The sequence below is a fragment of the Battus philenor genome, unplaced genomic scaffold (assembly GCF_028537555.1).
Source record: "Battus philenor isolate CCGP_79_NKW_IND1 unplaced genomic scaffold, ilBatPhil1.0.hap1 SCAF_19, whole genome shotgun sequence".
In the NCBI taxonomy this organism is placed as follows: Eukaryota; Metazoa; Arthropoda; class Insecta; order Lepidoptera; family Papilionidae; genus Battus; species Battus philenor.
In genome coordinates this window covers 794918-809997 of record NW_027181681.1, presented here as the reverse complement: position 1 = coordinate 809997, position 15080 = coordinate 794918, and the positions used below count along the sequence as shown (strand labels likewise).

The following is a 15080-nucleotide window of genomic DNA, read 5'->3' as shown; positions in this document are numbered from 1 at the left end:
TAATTATTAATTCAATCTTATAGACACCAATTATACACAGTTTTACTTACAACGTTCGTTTGTGCCATAGCTAAGAACGGAAACGATAGTTTTAATATGTAAACATGTTGAAATGATAAAACATATCTAATACGACTTATAGATTAAATTAACAATGTTTGATACATACATATAATACATCGATATAATTACAGTTAAAAAACTTTCACATTTAACACAACGACAATATTTTTAACTTTTCAGTTCTGTGAATAAATCACTAACATTTTTATTTTTAATTAAACAAAAAATCGAGTCGACTCGAATTGGATCGATTCGAAAAATCATTGTTTTTTTTTTTAAAAAAAGATTTGGATTTAGATTCAGTTTCAGCCAGTGTTGTCTATAAGCGATGTAGCAAGCGAAAGTTTATTCCTGTCGATCTATAGGTTTCTAAATCTCACTATTGAACATTTCAATCGGTAATAACAACGGGCATAGAGACAAGGAAGAGGTATTTGAATCTACAAGAATTGATTCGGTTCAAACACAGCGATGTGAGATATCAAGCCAATATTGATGCGGGGTGTTCATTTATATACGTCATAAGATTTGTTTCTTCATAGTATATATATATATCTAAATACATACAAACCCTACAATAACTATCTACGATACTATGATATTTACTTCTTTGAGACTTAAATTACCCTCTATGTTTTCTCACAGTACAGCTTTTATTTTGACTCCTTATTATTAACAGTTTATTTTATTTTTTTCAATACTTATTTACAATTTTAAAACAATACACGATATATATCAAATGAGAATCTCTAAAAAGGCTACGAAGGAAAGGCTACGGACACGAAGCGAGAGAGTTGCAAAAACACGTGACTCGTCACTGCAGTGTGTTCTGTAACAATTCACCGCGGAACAATTTTTTTCTTTATACAAATCTAACATTCAACAGAAAATATTGAAAACCCTGATAATTCCAAACGTCTTTGCAGAACTACAACAAGAAGCTTTACATTACAACGGTAAATTCGATGATGCGCCGGAACAATCTCCGCGGGACAATATGACAAATATCGAACACACCACATGTTCATGATCATTTCGAATGTAAATCCGATACGATCGTTTACAGTGCCCGGCGATAAATATTGCACATCGACTTTTAGAAAGAGACAATTGACTAATTTATTCATAGAGCACTATCTCTGTTCCATACTATGTGACGTTTTGTCAGTGGTATTTCGTGTGACAGAGATAAAACTCTACGAAGCCGAAATTATCCGATTGTCTCTTTCCAAAAGTCGATGTGCAATATTTGCAATATTTATCGCCGCGTACTGTAATTGCATCCGAACTGTGTAATATATTATATACATATAATCTACAAAAATTTGAGCGTTTGTGTTACTATAATTATATTGCTTTTATTCGATGAATCCGTTCACTAAAAGCCGAATCGAGAGTCCTTGAAGACGGAGAAAAGAAGGAAAGCAGACGAAACGTTGAAGTCTTTATTGTCCAAGTTAGTAATCGAGGCGTTATGGAAACATTGCTTTTCTACGGAGTTTTCAGAATTGATTTGCAAAAATGCTTATGATGCCATCTGTCGGTAGAAATGGAGCACTATTGTAGTGTACTGGTAAATGCTGGTACGCGAATTGTAATTTTATACGATAGAAATAAGGTTGGTAATCGCGTGGATGTTGATGCAATTACCTCGGTATCATTAGCCACGTGAGGAGAAATCAATGTGAAATGCATTTCTGGCATCCGCAAATACCTTATGTATAACATTATAAAGAACGTCAACAACGTCTAAATCACTACTCGCTTACAATACGTTGAGCAACACTAAATTATACATACGAAGAGTTTCATGTAATTCATTAGGCACAGTTTTTTATTTTTTATTATTTTTTTTTTATATTTGTTAATAGTCACAGTGTACGCACTAATACAGACTATACAAACACTGTCACGGTTGTGTAACTTTTTTTAAAAATAATTATATTTCCATAGACACTCACTAAAGCTACGCGAAGTTTTTTTTTATACATAATATATTTATAAGAATATAATATAAGAAAAGCATCGTTATTTTTTTCATCATCTATAAACACAGATCCCCTATATTTATTTCTATGTTCTCAGGGGCACAGGTTATATGTACAAATATTTCGTTTTTTTTATTTATTTCGTTATCTGAAAGTATATTTAGAAGGTATTCTTATATTAAACAAAGAGGCAACACGCTTTCGTACAATTACCCCTACTAACTGACATCATTTCACCGAATTGACAGATTTAGCGAATATATAATTTCAGCGAACGCTTTCACTGTGGAAACTCGATGTCAAAATGTTTAAGTACGATAATTTGTATGATATACGATAGACGGTCTGAAGAACGTAAATTTGTGGGTTTAATACAATGGGGAAGTTTCCGAAGTTGAATTCGATTTCCACAGCGAAGCTAATTATCAAAAATAGGTAGATCATATCGCGAAGTTTTATAAATTAACAAAGAGTTAGATAGGCTAGCGCTGCTAAACTAAACTAAACTTTATCAGTCTCCAATGGAACCTTAGAATTTAGAAATCCATACAGTAAATCACAGAGTTTGAAACAGCAAAACATTTGAGTTTGAAATAGAACTAGTGTTTTGTTCATTGGTTGTAGATACATTACCATTACATTGATATGTATCATCCTATAGAAGTGAACGATGTAAGCTTGAAAAGGAGAAAGTTAGTGTCCCTCCGGTACTCGGTTTGATTAAAGTATCAAAATCCGTACGTTACTATTGATCCATTATCTTATATAAAACCTTACATAATACCAAGACGTATCGAAACACAAAACCTTGCCGTGCGTGGAACGGAACGTATGCCGGCCGAAAAAGACAAAGCGACCAGGGCCGCGGCCGACAAGCTCCTCCATGCACGGCAACAGTTCACCCACCCCGAAAATGCCTTCTCAAAATACCCGCACTCCGAAATTCTCTCAACGACATACCGATCAGCATCCGAAGGGGAAATAATAATATCGCTACGTGTGCATCAAAATATGAAGTGAACTTACGTACAGTAGAACGGAAGGCATGACTATAATCTAGCATTATCTCTTTCTATTACACGAATGTTAAACGTTTCACCTACGTATTCAGAACGTAAAAACTACAATCATCCTTAGAGTAAAAACTAAATCGTAGGGCGACGTTGTATGGGGTTGTGTCTGTGCAGCCGAGCGCGCGTCGAGTGCGCGCGGCGCGGGCTGCAGGCGGCACGGGCGCCGTGCGGCCGGCGGGCGACGGAGAGTTTGAGACGGATTATTTACTGAGATGCGACCGAGACGTGCCGTTTCAGTGGCCGCGCCGATTGCTTTCGCGCCGAAATGCAATCCAACGCAGGCGACACCGTAACACTGTAAAAAGAATCAACTCACAGCCTAGATTACAAAAGAACAAAGGGAACTCATCGCTTCCCGTTCGAGTCGCGGCGTTCCGGAGACAGCAATCGAGAAAACAAAGGGAACCGAGCGAGTGTCCGGTTGACGAAATGAAACATTTCCACCCTCGAACCTTATTAAATAACTTTGTACATTGAATCCAAAGGTCGACACGTCGTCTTGGATGTAGGCACTCTCTGGGCGGGCGCGCCGCTCGGCTCCGGCGGCGGCTCGGGAATGAGATCAGTGGAAGTGGGCAGCGGCGCCGCTCTGCCATTACGTGAGGTACGAGGAGAACGTGTGGTCCACCCAGTCGCCCGCCACGCCGATCTCGCTCAGCATGTCCGACACGTCCGGCGTGCACGAGAACTCGAAGTGCGAGCCCGACGACGACGACGCGGTCTCGAACGACTCCATGTCGGTCAGCGCGTCCAGGTCCACCTCGCAGTCGGTCGGCAGCGGCAGCAGGTCCGTGATGGAGTACAGGTCCGTCAGGTCGGCCTGCTCGCGACGCGTGCTGTCGTCGTAGAAGCAGGCGGACTCGGGGGAGTCCGGGGCGCCGGCGGGGGAGGCGGGTAGCGGCGGCGGTGCGGGGGTGTCCGCCGGCACGCTGGCTACTCCGGGCGGGCTCGGTGCGCTCGGCCGCGTTCGCCTCCGGGACACGCCCCTGTTGTTGTTGGAGTCAGCTCTCTGCTTGCGCTTCTGCTTGGAGACGGCGCCCGTCCGCTGCGCCGGCTTGCTGGTCTTCTTGCGCGGTCGGTACTTGTAGTCCGGGTACTCGCGCATGTGCAGCTGACGAAGTCGCTCCGCCTCGTCAATGAACGGTTGCCGCTCCTCGTCGTTCAGCGTCTTCCACACGCGGCCCAGGTTCTTGGATATCTCCGCGTTGTGCATATCGGGAGTCTGTTCGCAAATTTTCCTGCGCTCGATCTGTGACCAGACCATGAACGCGTTCATGGGCCTCTTGATGTGGTTGGGATTGTTCTTTTTCGTCTGCGAACAAATGAAAGAGTTCCAATTAATAGAGGTCACGGATTTGAAGCTGATATCAATGCGGAGGATAGAAACAGTCCGAAAATCAGTGTTGTGTGTTTAGTAGTGGCGAGCTTAATTATTATTTGAGGCATGCCCGGCGAGCTCGGGCCGGGAGCCGCTCGCGTCCGATCAGTATGCGTGACGTCGCCCCATTAAGCCCGCGTCCTTACTATTAATGATATCGTTATCATAGGAATTATTATTATCACAAACAAATCGAGAACATAATCCGATCGCGTCGATCGGCGACGGAAAATTTCCTGACGTCGTCCGTACATTTAACGCAGCGACTGATATAATTCGAGATACGTTCGAGAGGTGCGTGACCTAATTTTATTTCTATTTCAAACGTTCCACGATTGCTAACCGCAGTGCTCTCGGACCGAGTGCCGCTAACTCGAGGAGCACTTCCGTATCGGATGAGCGTACAAAACATTGAACAGCGAACGCTAAGGACGGAGGAAGTAATTATCAAATCATGTAGGAAGCACTGAGGACACGTGCCAATGCAAGGGTACAGCCAATGTATCTCCAACTACAGAAACTCGCGGATAATATCGCTAATAAAGCGTATTCAGATTTCCCTTAACACTAACTTGGGCTGTTAAACTATCGTCTAATATTGGAACCTCTTCCATAGATTTTTTAAAATCACTCTGCGTTCCGAATATTTCGACGACTTTCTCAAGGTTACACAACCTTGAAGGATGACGTCCTTGTCAGACGGTGTTTATTCTAGAACCTTCGAACGAGCTTAATAAGGTCCTCTGACGACCTTAGCAAAGTCCAAGTAGGCTTTACATATTGGCAGTGTTCAATTTAAAAGTAACAGACTTCATAGTGGACGTTACGACTGAAATGATGACCACGATAAACCTTGAAAGCCTTAAAGCCTCCGCTTTGACATGACAGATTATAGTATCCCAAAAGATCATGCCTGATATCGAATAATTACATTTAAAAAGACTTAGTTTTGATGAGTAACCGCACTGTATATATAAAGGTATATCTCCTTTATTATTCAGATCTTACTCTCACTAAACTACATTGCGCCAGTCCCACTGGAGAGGGAAAAAAAAAACATCAAGTCGACGTTTTTTGCCGGCGTTATTTATATTCAGGGCAAAAAAAAGGGTTTGTCGGGCGGCAGCTAAATCAAGTTTGAAACGCCTACACCAACTCTCAAGGTGAAAATAGAGGTATACTATTTTTTTGTCTGTACCAAAGCGTAGTTCGGTACCGAAAATTATTATTACTAATTCGTTGCAATGAACGTATATATATACGTTGCTTCAGCAAGGCATAGAGTTCGAGGGATTCGAGATATACCATAATGGCCACGCTTGAGACAGGTTGGTGATCGCATTGGTGGTATGAACCGCAAAGGACTCTGCTGTCCACCCTCTGAACCTTATGAGTAGTGGCAGCCCTATATAATTAATGCACGAAGTGTAAGTTATATAAGATTGGGATATTGGGACCCGAGAATAGAACTCTTAAGTTTTTGTCCTGTACCACTAAAAAAAATTTATGTATGATTCTATCAAAAAATGAATAGTTTTATATATAATATATAATGTAATGATAATAAAAAATGTGTTGTATAAATTCGTATTACTACATATTTAAAATTATCGTTTACCATCTGTCCCTGCCGATTACAGTGTGATTGGAAATAGATTTAAAAATTTTAAAATGTCTTTGCTGAAAAATGAACGTTATAAACTCACATATATATAAATACATTTAAAAAACTTTTAAGTTAAACGGTTTTTTGATACCCATATTGTAGTCCGCCATATTGGAACGGCGTCCATCTTGAATTTTAGATTTTGACATAATCATCGTATTTTACTAGTGTAGCCCTTTCATTTGATACCCATATTGAGGGGGTTAAGGAAAAATATGTAATCCGCCATTTTGTATCGGCGGCCATTTTAGATTTATAATGTTATTGATTTCATTATGTTGTATTGTCATCTAAATTAAATGTGTGTACCAAATTTTGGATCAATCTGACAACGGAAAGGTGCTTAAATTTCAATTTCTAATTTTGGTCCAAATAAATTTCGTACGGTTCGAACTAAATAAAACCGTTTAAAAACATGTACACTTTTAACCAATCAATCGGTATTTATTTATTATTAATACAATCTAACATAAAGCAGATGTAATTTATACATATACATACATATGAAATACTTTAAAAATATTGTATCGTGTGAATGTACCCTAATAGCATTGAAGACTCAAGAAGTTATTGATTCTCGCGGAAAACAATTGAAAGGTGAGTTTTGTTGGCATTGATTTTTGAGTGTTTGCTCATATAAGTGCCTAAGTCACTAATCTGAGCTGTTTACAATGGAGTGTATATACCCAATAGAATTTATACTAACGTCTTAATAAACATGATTATATATTATATTATATTAACTGTATATAACTATCTAAGATATCTTTTCAAACATGTAATACACAAAGGAGATAGTAAAACTTTATTAGTGTATCGTATTTTCAAATCTAAATTATATCTGTAAATATTATACAATTACAATTTTAAATTTAATTCAATTTAAATGTTTATCGTTTAAATATATTTAACAAAAATTTACAAAAATATTTTTTAAATATATGGGATATATCTTTAGCAAATTTCTTTCGGACTCTAAAAGATTGATATAGTTTATCTAGTGTTAATTTATTTAAATATGAAGTAAAATTTCGGATTACTTCATATTTAAATAAATTATTGTTTATACCCGCCGAATTTGTACAATCAGAACTTATTTGCAAGTTGTATTTCAATAGAAAAAATATTATTATTAATTTTTGGAATGATCAATATATATGTTGATTGGAATTCAGTGTAAAAGCTTTAATATATGAGACATACGAATGTATATATATGTTTATAGTACTATAATAAATCACCCTGTATATTCTAGTGGACAGCAGTCAAAAACAACAGTAATCCTAGAGGAACATAAAAAGATATCGAAGTCTATGGAGCGACATTCGTTCAATACTTGTCCGCCGTGTTCAGGAAGCAAAGTGGGCGCCCTTGTGACAGGCTCTGAACAAGCGACCGCCACGCCGAGTAGATCTATCTCTAAATAGAAGCTTGCTAGACCATATCTAGTCCCAACATCGATTTTTTACAACTATACGTTCTATAATCTGATGTGTTTCGCTTTTTACGTCGCTTGTTATGTCAGGAAGACTTTTGTGATGTATGTCTATCGTGATAAAACTTAATAAGGCAACGAACAGACTTTTCCGTCATAAAACTAATAAATACATTTTTATTTAGGCGACCGATACAAAATGGTAGGATTATAATTGACCAGTTAATAATTCCTCGTCGTCTTGTTAAATATTAATACGATACCTATTATGGGACAAAGTTAAATTGGCTCGAGTTAAATCCATTTTTAGCAAGTTGTCTGATATGATCTGTGACAATATATTGTACAGTTTCTGAACTGATATTGTTTTAAATGAAACTACTCAATTAAATACTTTAAAAGACAGTCAAATGTGCATTGGTAGCTTAGCGGAAGATTGAGATATACGATCGTATGTCGCGGGTTCAATTCCCAGGGATACAATTCTATATAATTCACACTTTGTGCATTAATTATATAGGATTGCCACTGCTCATAAATAAATTTCCAGAGTATAGGCAGCAGCGATATACGTACCACAATACAATACTGGACTGTCAACCCGTCTGCCAAAGGTGGCGATCCATATTCCACAGACATTATTTTTTTTTACATTTAAGTTAAATTTTTGTTACGATTTTGCATATTTACAAAGTAACTTAATCTATTTTAACGACGCCTTAACAATGTCTAGTTTTTAAAATTACGTTTCATGTGACCACTCTCATCCCTCTTCCATATTGACATCCTTAGGTTGTGCGCATTATCTGTACTTCTTGAGTCTCGTCCGTGTAATATACGAATGAGTCCGTGTAACGTGATATTACCACTGCATGATGGAAACTGTTATACAGCCTGAGGATGTCTGTTCGACGGATTATGGTATATACCCCAAATTTAAACCATATTATAAATATATATAGTATAAATATATAAACAAACATAATATAAATATATAAACCATAGGCTTTGATCCCTGTTTAGTAATGTTTTTATTTGTTTTTTCATTGTTTGACTATAAATCATTACATGTTCTCAGTGAGATAGTTATATGGTAACAATTGTAACTAATTTCATATTTCTAAGCTTCTAAGTTTGTACTTTCTTACTGCATTTTGTTACTGTTTATCTCCAATATAGTAAATAAATAAATAAATAAAGGGATATTTTTGGGAGAGGGCTAAGTCTTGCATTTGGTGTGTATGGGATGAAGCGACGGAGAGTTAAAATTTATGAAGAAATGAATAGAAACATACATGGTTGCCAGTTAACCTCGAATGTATAGGAAGTCATAGTAAAGCCTTATTTCCTTTGCACTTCCTTTCAAAAGTTACACGTGTAAAATTGTCCATGAATAAATCAATGTCACAACATAAAATCCGTGGTGGAGATAGATTTGTGACATGAGCACATGTGGAAAGGTCGATTAAACGAATTTACGATAAACAAAGTTTCCGCGTATTTAAGCGAACGATTCAATTCCGGAGTTTTCGCAAGCCGAATGGAGGTCAGAGAGCCGATAAGGCTCTCGAAAGATGATTAATAATGACTTCCTTCGAGGAACTGGTTTGCGACCGGTTCGAGATATCGCTGCGCTCGAAATCATTGTTGACACGATAGTACGAAGCCTACTTTTGCTGTTGAGAATAATTTAGAATTATTTATGTTAATCATAAATATATAGTCACCTATTTTTATTCAAGTACGCGATCTAGAATAGAGCGCAACTATAAAACTCTACTGTAAATTTAAAAGGAGAAATAAAAGACAAATTTATTCTTTTGAACGATCTCTATCAGTAAATACACAAGACTAAAAATTAAAACACTTAAAATTTATAATTGAAAACTTAATATAAATACAGCATTTATTAATATTTAAATATGTACAGTATATATAAATAAATATATCCAAAGAGTAATTAAAACTTATAGTTTCATCTTAAAGTATTTTAGATAGGTCGCAGGTTTGATTCCCGTAAACCAAATCTTAAATATATAATTCACACTTTGTGCATTAATTATACAGAACTCCAAATGCTCATTAGTTTCCAGAAGATAGGCAGCAGCGTTCTCTTCGTACCATAATACCACATTGCGATCGCTAAGCGTGGCGATTATGGTACATCCCTCCATATATATCTTTTGAGAAGGACTATGCCTTACAGCAGGCCTTTATGGACTGAAACGACGATAAAAAAGGGAATATCACATGATTTTTAAACCATACCATGTCAGATGATTTTTGTATTATTCTTAGGCAGGTTTCATGATATTAGAAAAATCTTAGATGGATCTAGTAAAAAACTAGACTGCAAGTCGATGGCTTATATGTACATGAAAGGTGATCAAAGATTTCTAAGACCTAGGAGGATTAATGTCTGTTCATAAGACAATACGTTCTTATTGTCAATAAAGAAAGTTTCTTGATAGATGTCTTTGATTAGTTGATATTAGAACTAATACATATAGTCATATATTACATTAAATAAATATCTAAATGCTACTCTCTGTTTAAAGGTAAGATAATAATGTTTTTAATTATGATTTTGCTAATCGTAAATGGTTTCCTAGATACGACACATTACAATTGCAACCGATGCCTGTAATTTTCCTGTTGCGTATAAAATATTTCCGTAGTTATATTTACGAAACATTCGCTGATAATCTACGCAAGAACCTTGTAATGTTTCAACAGGCTGGGACATGAGCTTCCTTTTAGATAGTTTGTGAACTGTAATAGTACAATTATGGGTACAATAATTTTATTTTACAAGGATATAAAGAGTTTTACACGTGTTCTTCACCGTTGCTGAACTGCTCAAAAGATAAGCCACACGAAAGATTATTATGGAGATGAAAAATAAACAAATTCAGAAGATTATATATTCCCTTCCTCTCAGTCATGCTGTCCTATCAGCTATCGCGGATAAGCCCCAGTAGGTTCTAGTGCATCCAAATTTTTAGAAGCTGTTTTGATGAAATCTGTTCATCTTGTTGGAGATTGTATGAACACGTCTTTTCTTCACCCATATAAGGTCAATTAAAGCGAGTTTTCGAACTTGTCAAAGATCTGAGGTCAACGAAAAAATGATAATCTAAGTTATGCAAAATTTCTTTAACATTAATAAAAATTCTTGTATGGTTTGTAGTATAAATTTAGTTTGGTCAGTGATCTTTGTTTATTAAATTAGTCTTAGTAAATGAATGAAATTTGACTTGCTTATAGTTTTGACAGAACGAAATCTCTATGAGTAGCTAGTAATTTAGGGAACGTGGGCTCTTTCCGAGAACTAATTTGCTATATACAATCGTAAGCATACCTTAATTGACATCCCGAAAACATTTGCTTCTAATATTAAAGGGGTTATAACGACAAGAATTTGTTTTGAAGATTGGATTGTCTTTGCAACTAAAAGATATAAAATAAGGTTAACAAAAACACCAACGTGGGTAATTTAAAATTAAAACATTTATTTTCTTAACACAGAAACCGGTAATGTTAATTATGCAAATTCTTAGCAGTGCAAACAACATTAAAATTCTAATTGTTTCAAATGTTAATAAAAAAAAACATATACATTACCATAGTTATGTATAAATAGATAATTTCAGACAATTTATTTAGTATTAAAAGCGATCATGAAGTTTGGTGACAAAAAATGGTTAATGCTAGCACATAGTGAATTTAGCTACAAATGGGGTTAACAATGGGTTGGGCTTACTGAATCTGAAACTCTCCATTAAGGTCTTAACCGTTGAGGGAAGGGGTTTAACACATTATGCGATCGTCGTTAAGGGGCACGAGAAAATATTAATGAAGATGTTAGACAATCCCGAGTCCTTTCGCACCGAACAAAGGACTCGGGGACGGCGATTAGGCAGGACGTCATTGTAATAAGGCTCGGGCAGATGAGTCCTTTTGTGTTCCCTGATAATGAGTTATAATAGTTGAAATGAAACTTTTTGGAGATACCCAAACGGGTGGAGCGTGTCGAAATTATTTCATTTGTTGTCTACAATTCGCATTTCAGGTATATCATCCGAGAACCTTTCCTGTCCTTTTTTGCTTTCTAAACTTACTTTATGTGCATGGTTTTTTTTGTCTTTGTCATATAGTGATATTACTTGCTCGTGTGATTGAACAACGTCACCAGGATCGAGGTGATATAACATTAAAGACGCTGAACATGAATCTACGTACAATAACTAAGTCCGAGAAATTTCATAGGTATCTCAGTATTTACTGTTACATTTCGTTATATTGTGAGACATGCAACTTTATGCCCATGTTCTTGCCTTTGAGAAATATTCTCTTGGACAATCTCTTGAGTTACTCTCAGGATCCTTATTCGCGGGTGCTTCTCGTTGGAATTGTACAGGTACAGTATACTGTCATTTTCCAAAGACAGCGATGGAAGAAGAATTGTAAGATGTGATCTCAGCAACACTTCTCTTGATAATAGATTAAATCTACCTGGTACCGATATACCTTGTGTAGTTTCACGTTCCAAGATTATTTGAAAATCAATAAATATCTCATGATTGACTAACCGATACTAATACCACAGGATCATTATGGCCTATTCAAACACTCCGTGAGATTCTATCTGTGTTCAGTCTATGTGAGAATATTATTTAGCACTGGAAAAAGAATTGACAAAGTTATCTTTAGAAACGCCGTTGATAATAGAAGGCAAAACATGCATCATTTTTTTTAATTCAAAGGTAATTTGTATATCAAAAAAAATCATAACTAACCAATACAAAGACCGCGTCATTTTGAGAATGTAATATGATTGATATAGTAAAACTAATGTTAAATTTGTAACAAAAAATGATGCGGATATCGCAAGATCGATCATCGCGGTGATTGGGGCAAACATTCATCAATGCCTTCTTTAATTTCATAAAAGTTAGGTAATGCATTAAAAAAATTAAGAATAACAATATTGGTTCAGAGTTGTGCAAAGAAACACGAAGTCCCGTCGATTCTTTTATTAACGCAAACCCTTATTACAGTGGCAATCGGTCCGTCCGTTTGTGAATAAAGAATCGACGACATCTTGCGCTTTATTAAGTCGGAATCGTCGAGTTTGTCGGAGTTATTAGTTTGTTAAATACGACGGAGCTTCGGACTTTTATGACGATATAAACTCGCTGAATATTTAAAAGCTCGCCATTGTCTCGCGATGTTTATTCAAAACTTACAACGACCGCGCAAATGAACTTGCAAAGTTCGAATTGTCTTTGAATAATATTTTATACCGACACCGCGATGTATTTAATGCTGTCTCATTTGCAACAAAGATCAAATGACTTAGTACTTCTAATAACATTGAAATACCTCCTCGGAAAAATAGTAAAAATACTCCGTTAAACAATCCAAAATCGAAGAATTTTGGGTTAAAACCAAAATAGACTTAATTAGAACAAGCTATCACAAATTTTGTGTACCTATAACTTGGCTTGATTGATTTTGCAAACCTTTGTATTAGAATAAATACGCTTTTCTAATAGAATCGCAGGTAATGTTCAGAAATGTTTTATCGCTCTCTTTCTATCCCTAGATTTAAATAAAATTGTCATAGAACGACTTTGCGCGTATAGCAACTTCATACATGCTCAGAAATGATGTTCTCGTTCCATACAATTTCAATGTTAATTACCTAAGTAATTTTATGTATTTCTAAAAATATATTTATCTTCTTACTATGCCTCAAGTGTTTTTCGCCTTTTTTTAGGTTATCTATTAGTTGAAAAAGAATTTTTGAATTTGGAATAAATAAAAAGATATTGCATAATTGTTAAAGTATAAACAGCAATTGATAATAAGCAATCTAGGAAAGTAGGAATAAATTTACAAACACGCGTTGGTCGCATAGATAAACATAAATGAGAGACTAGTAAATACGGTTATAAATAGCAGAATACCCTATATAAAGGGACAGAAGATTTCAGGTAGGTCAATAAAAAATATCGCGAACAATAGATACGAAGTATATAAAGACTTATTGTGAAATAGAAAAGGATATATTGAAATATTAACTCTTATAGAGGAGGTTACGTTTGCCGACATATGTTAAGCGGGGCGTCTAGGGAAAAGTCAGAAGGATATCACTGTATAAGGAAGAGAATTTAAATTGCTTATAAGTCAAGGATTCTTGTGCGGCGCAGTTATAACGCGCAATAATAATTAAATTACACAAAGCTATATAAGGTTTACACTGCCGGAGATTACCCGTCCAACGACATGTTTTCAAATTGAGCCGCAAACATTTATTATTTTAACATTATCTGTATTTACAATTGAACGATTCTAACATTTACTCTGCGGTAAACAAACAAGTTTATTGCTTACAACAGATATCCAAACTTCGTTGAATTTCATTTGAAACGAAATTTATTGATTCTTTAACTATTTTATCTAAAGTATTGCAATAGATTTACTTATTGTTTGAAGCCATTTTCTACACTTTAACATTTTTTTATCATCATGTCAACAGACGCTCATTGTAAGGCATAGGTCTCCCCCAAAAATTATCTTGACGACTACTTTTCTGCTCTACTCAACTCTTCTCTGCTCTGCTTTACTTTCACTGCTCATATTTTTCTAGCATGTTATGTAGCTTTTAAATTTGCGTGTAAACTTTATATTCTTGTAAATTGTGAATTATAATTGTAAGTTATATCGGCTAGTTAGTACTGTTATGAACTAATTTGGTAGATGAGTAACATGGGTAATCTATCGGAAAGACGCGATCAGATACCCAAAGCTTACAGCCTGATTAGGCGCCGCTCGCAAAGGGGCCGGGTGACTTGTGATATCTTCCGTTACCATGGTAACTTTAGAAGTGCGCGATCCGAGAAGTTACGTTGACGACCTCAAATCGAAATTGGACGAGACGCTTGCAACACGAAACTCGGCCTATATTAATGTCGCTTGTTACATTGTATCAGTTAGGTTTAGACATTTATGTGATCGTTGAAAACGATTTCAAGTTAACTACGTTGGTTAAGTTGGTTTGAATAAAGATGTTATTTCAGTTTCACTATTCGAATATATTATATTTTTTGAACCAAAAATTTCTTATAATGATTTACGACGATTTTAGAAATCTATCAGGTAACCTTATGCCGGCCAGTAGACGATCCTTTAGTTGAAATAATGAACAGTAATGATGACAATGTTTGTGTATATAGACTTTTAAATGCAATAGACAAGGCTCGAAGAATGCTTACAACTGATAATTGAACAAGAAATTTAGTGGTTTAGGTTAGTACGAAAGGACAAGCGCTTTCTAAAGAGAGATCTGAAGAAAATGACTACTTTAAGTACGAATATGTCATTAATTTCGAAATATATTCAGTTACATAACAAAATCGAATGTTGTGTTTGTTAATTATCGTGATATTACAAATTGTAACAGCGTATAAAT

General features: G+C 35.8%; 1 protein-coding gene across 2 annotated transcripts in view; it reads right to left on the bottom strand.

Annotated features, from left to right (window-relative positions):
* Window positions 1-1316: 1316 nt before the first annotated feature.
* Window positions 1317-15080, bottom strand: part of LOC137921591 (transcription factor sem-2-like) — a 111152-nt gene continuing 97388 nt past the window's right edge. For both annotated transcript variants that reach the window (XM_068764391.1, XM_068764392.1), the window contains one exon: window positions 1317-4436. In XM_068764391.1, coding sequence (XP_068620492.1) covers window positions 3720-4436 — 717 coding nt within the window. In that variant the 3' untranslated portion in view covers window positions 1317-3719. The remainder of the gene's footprint in view (window positions 4437-15080) is intronic.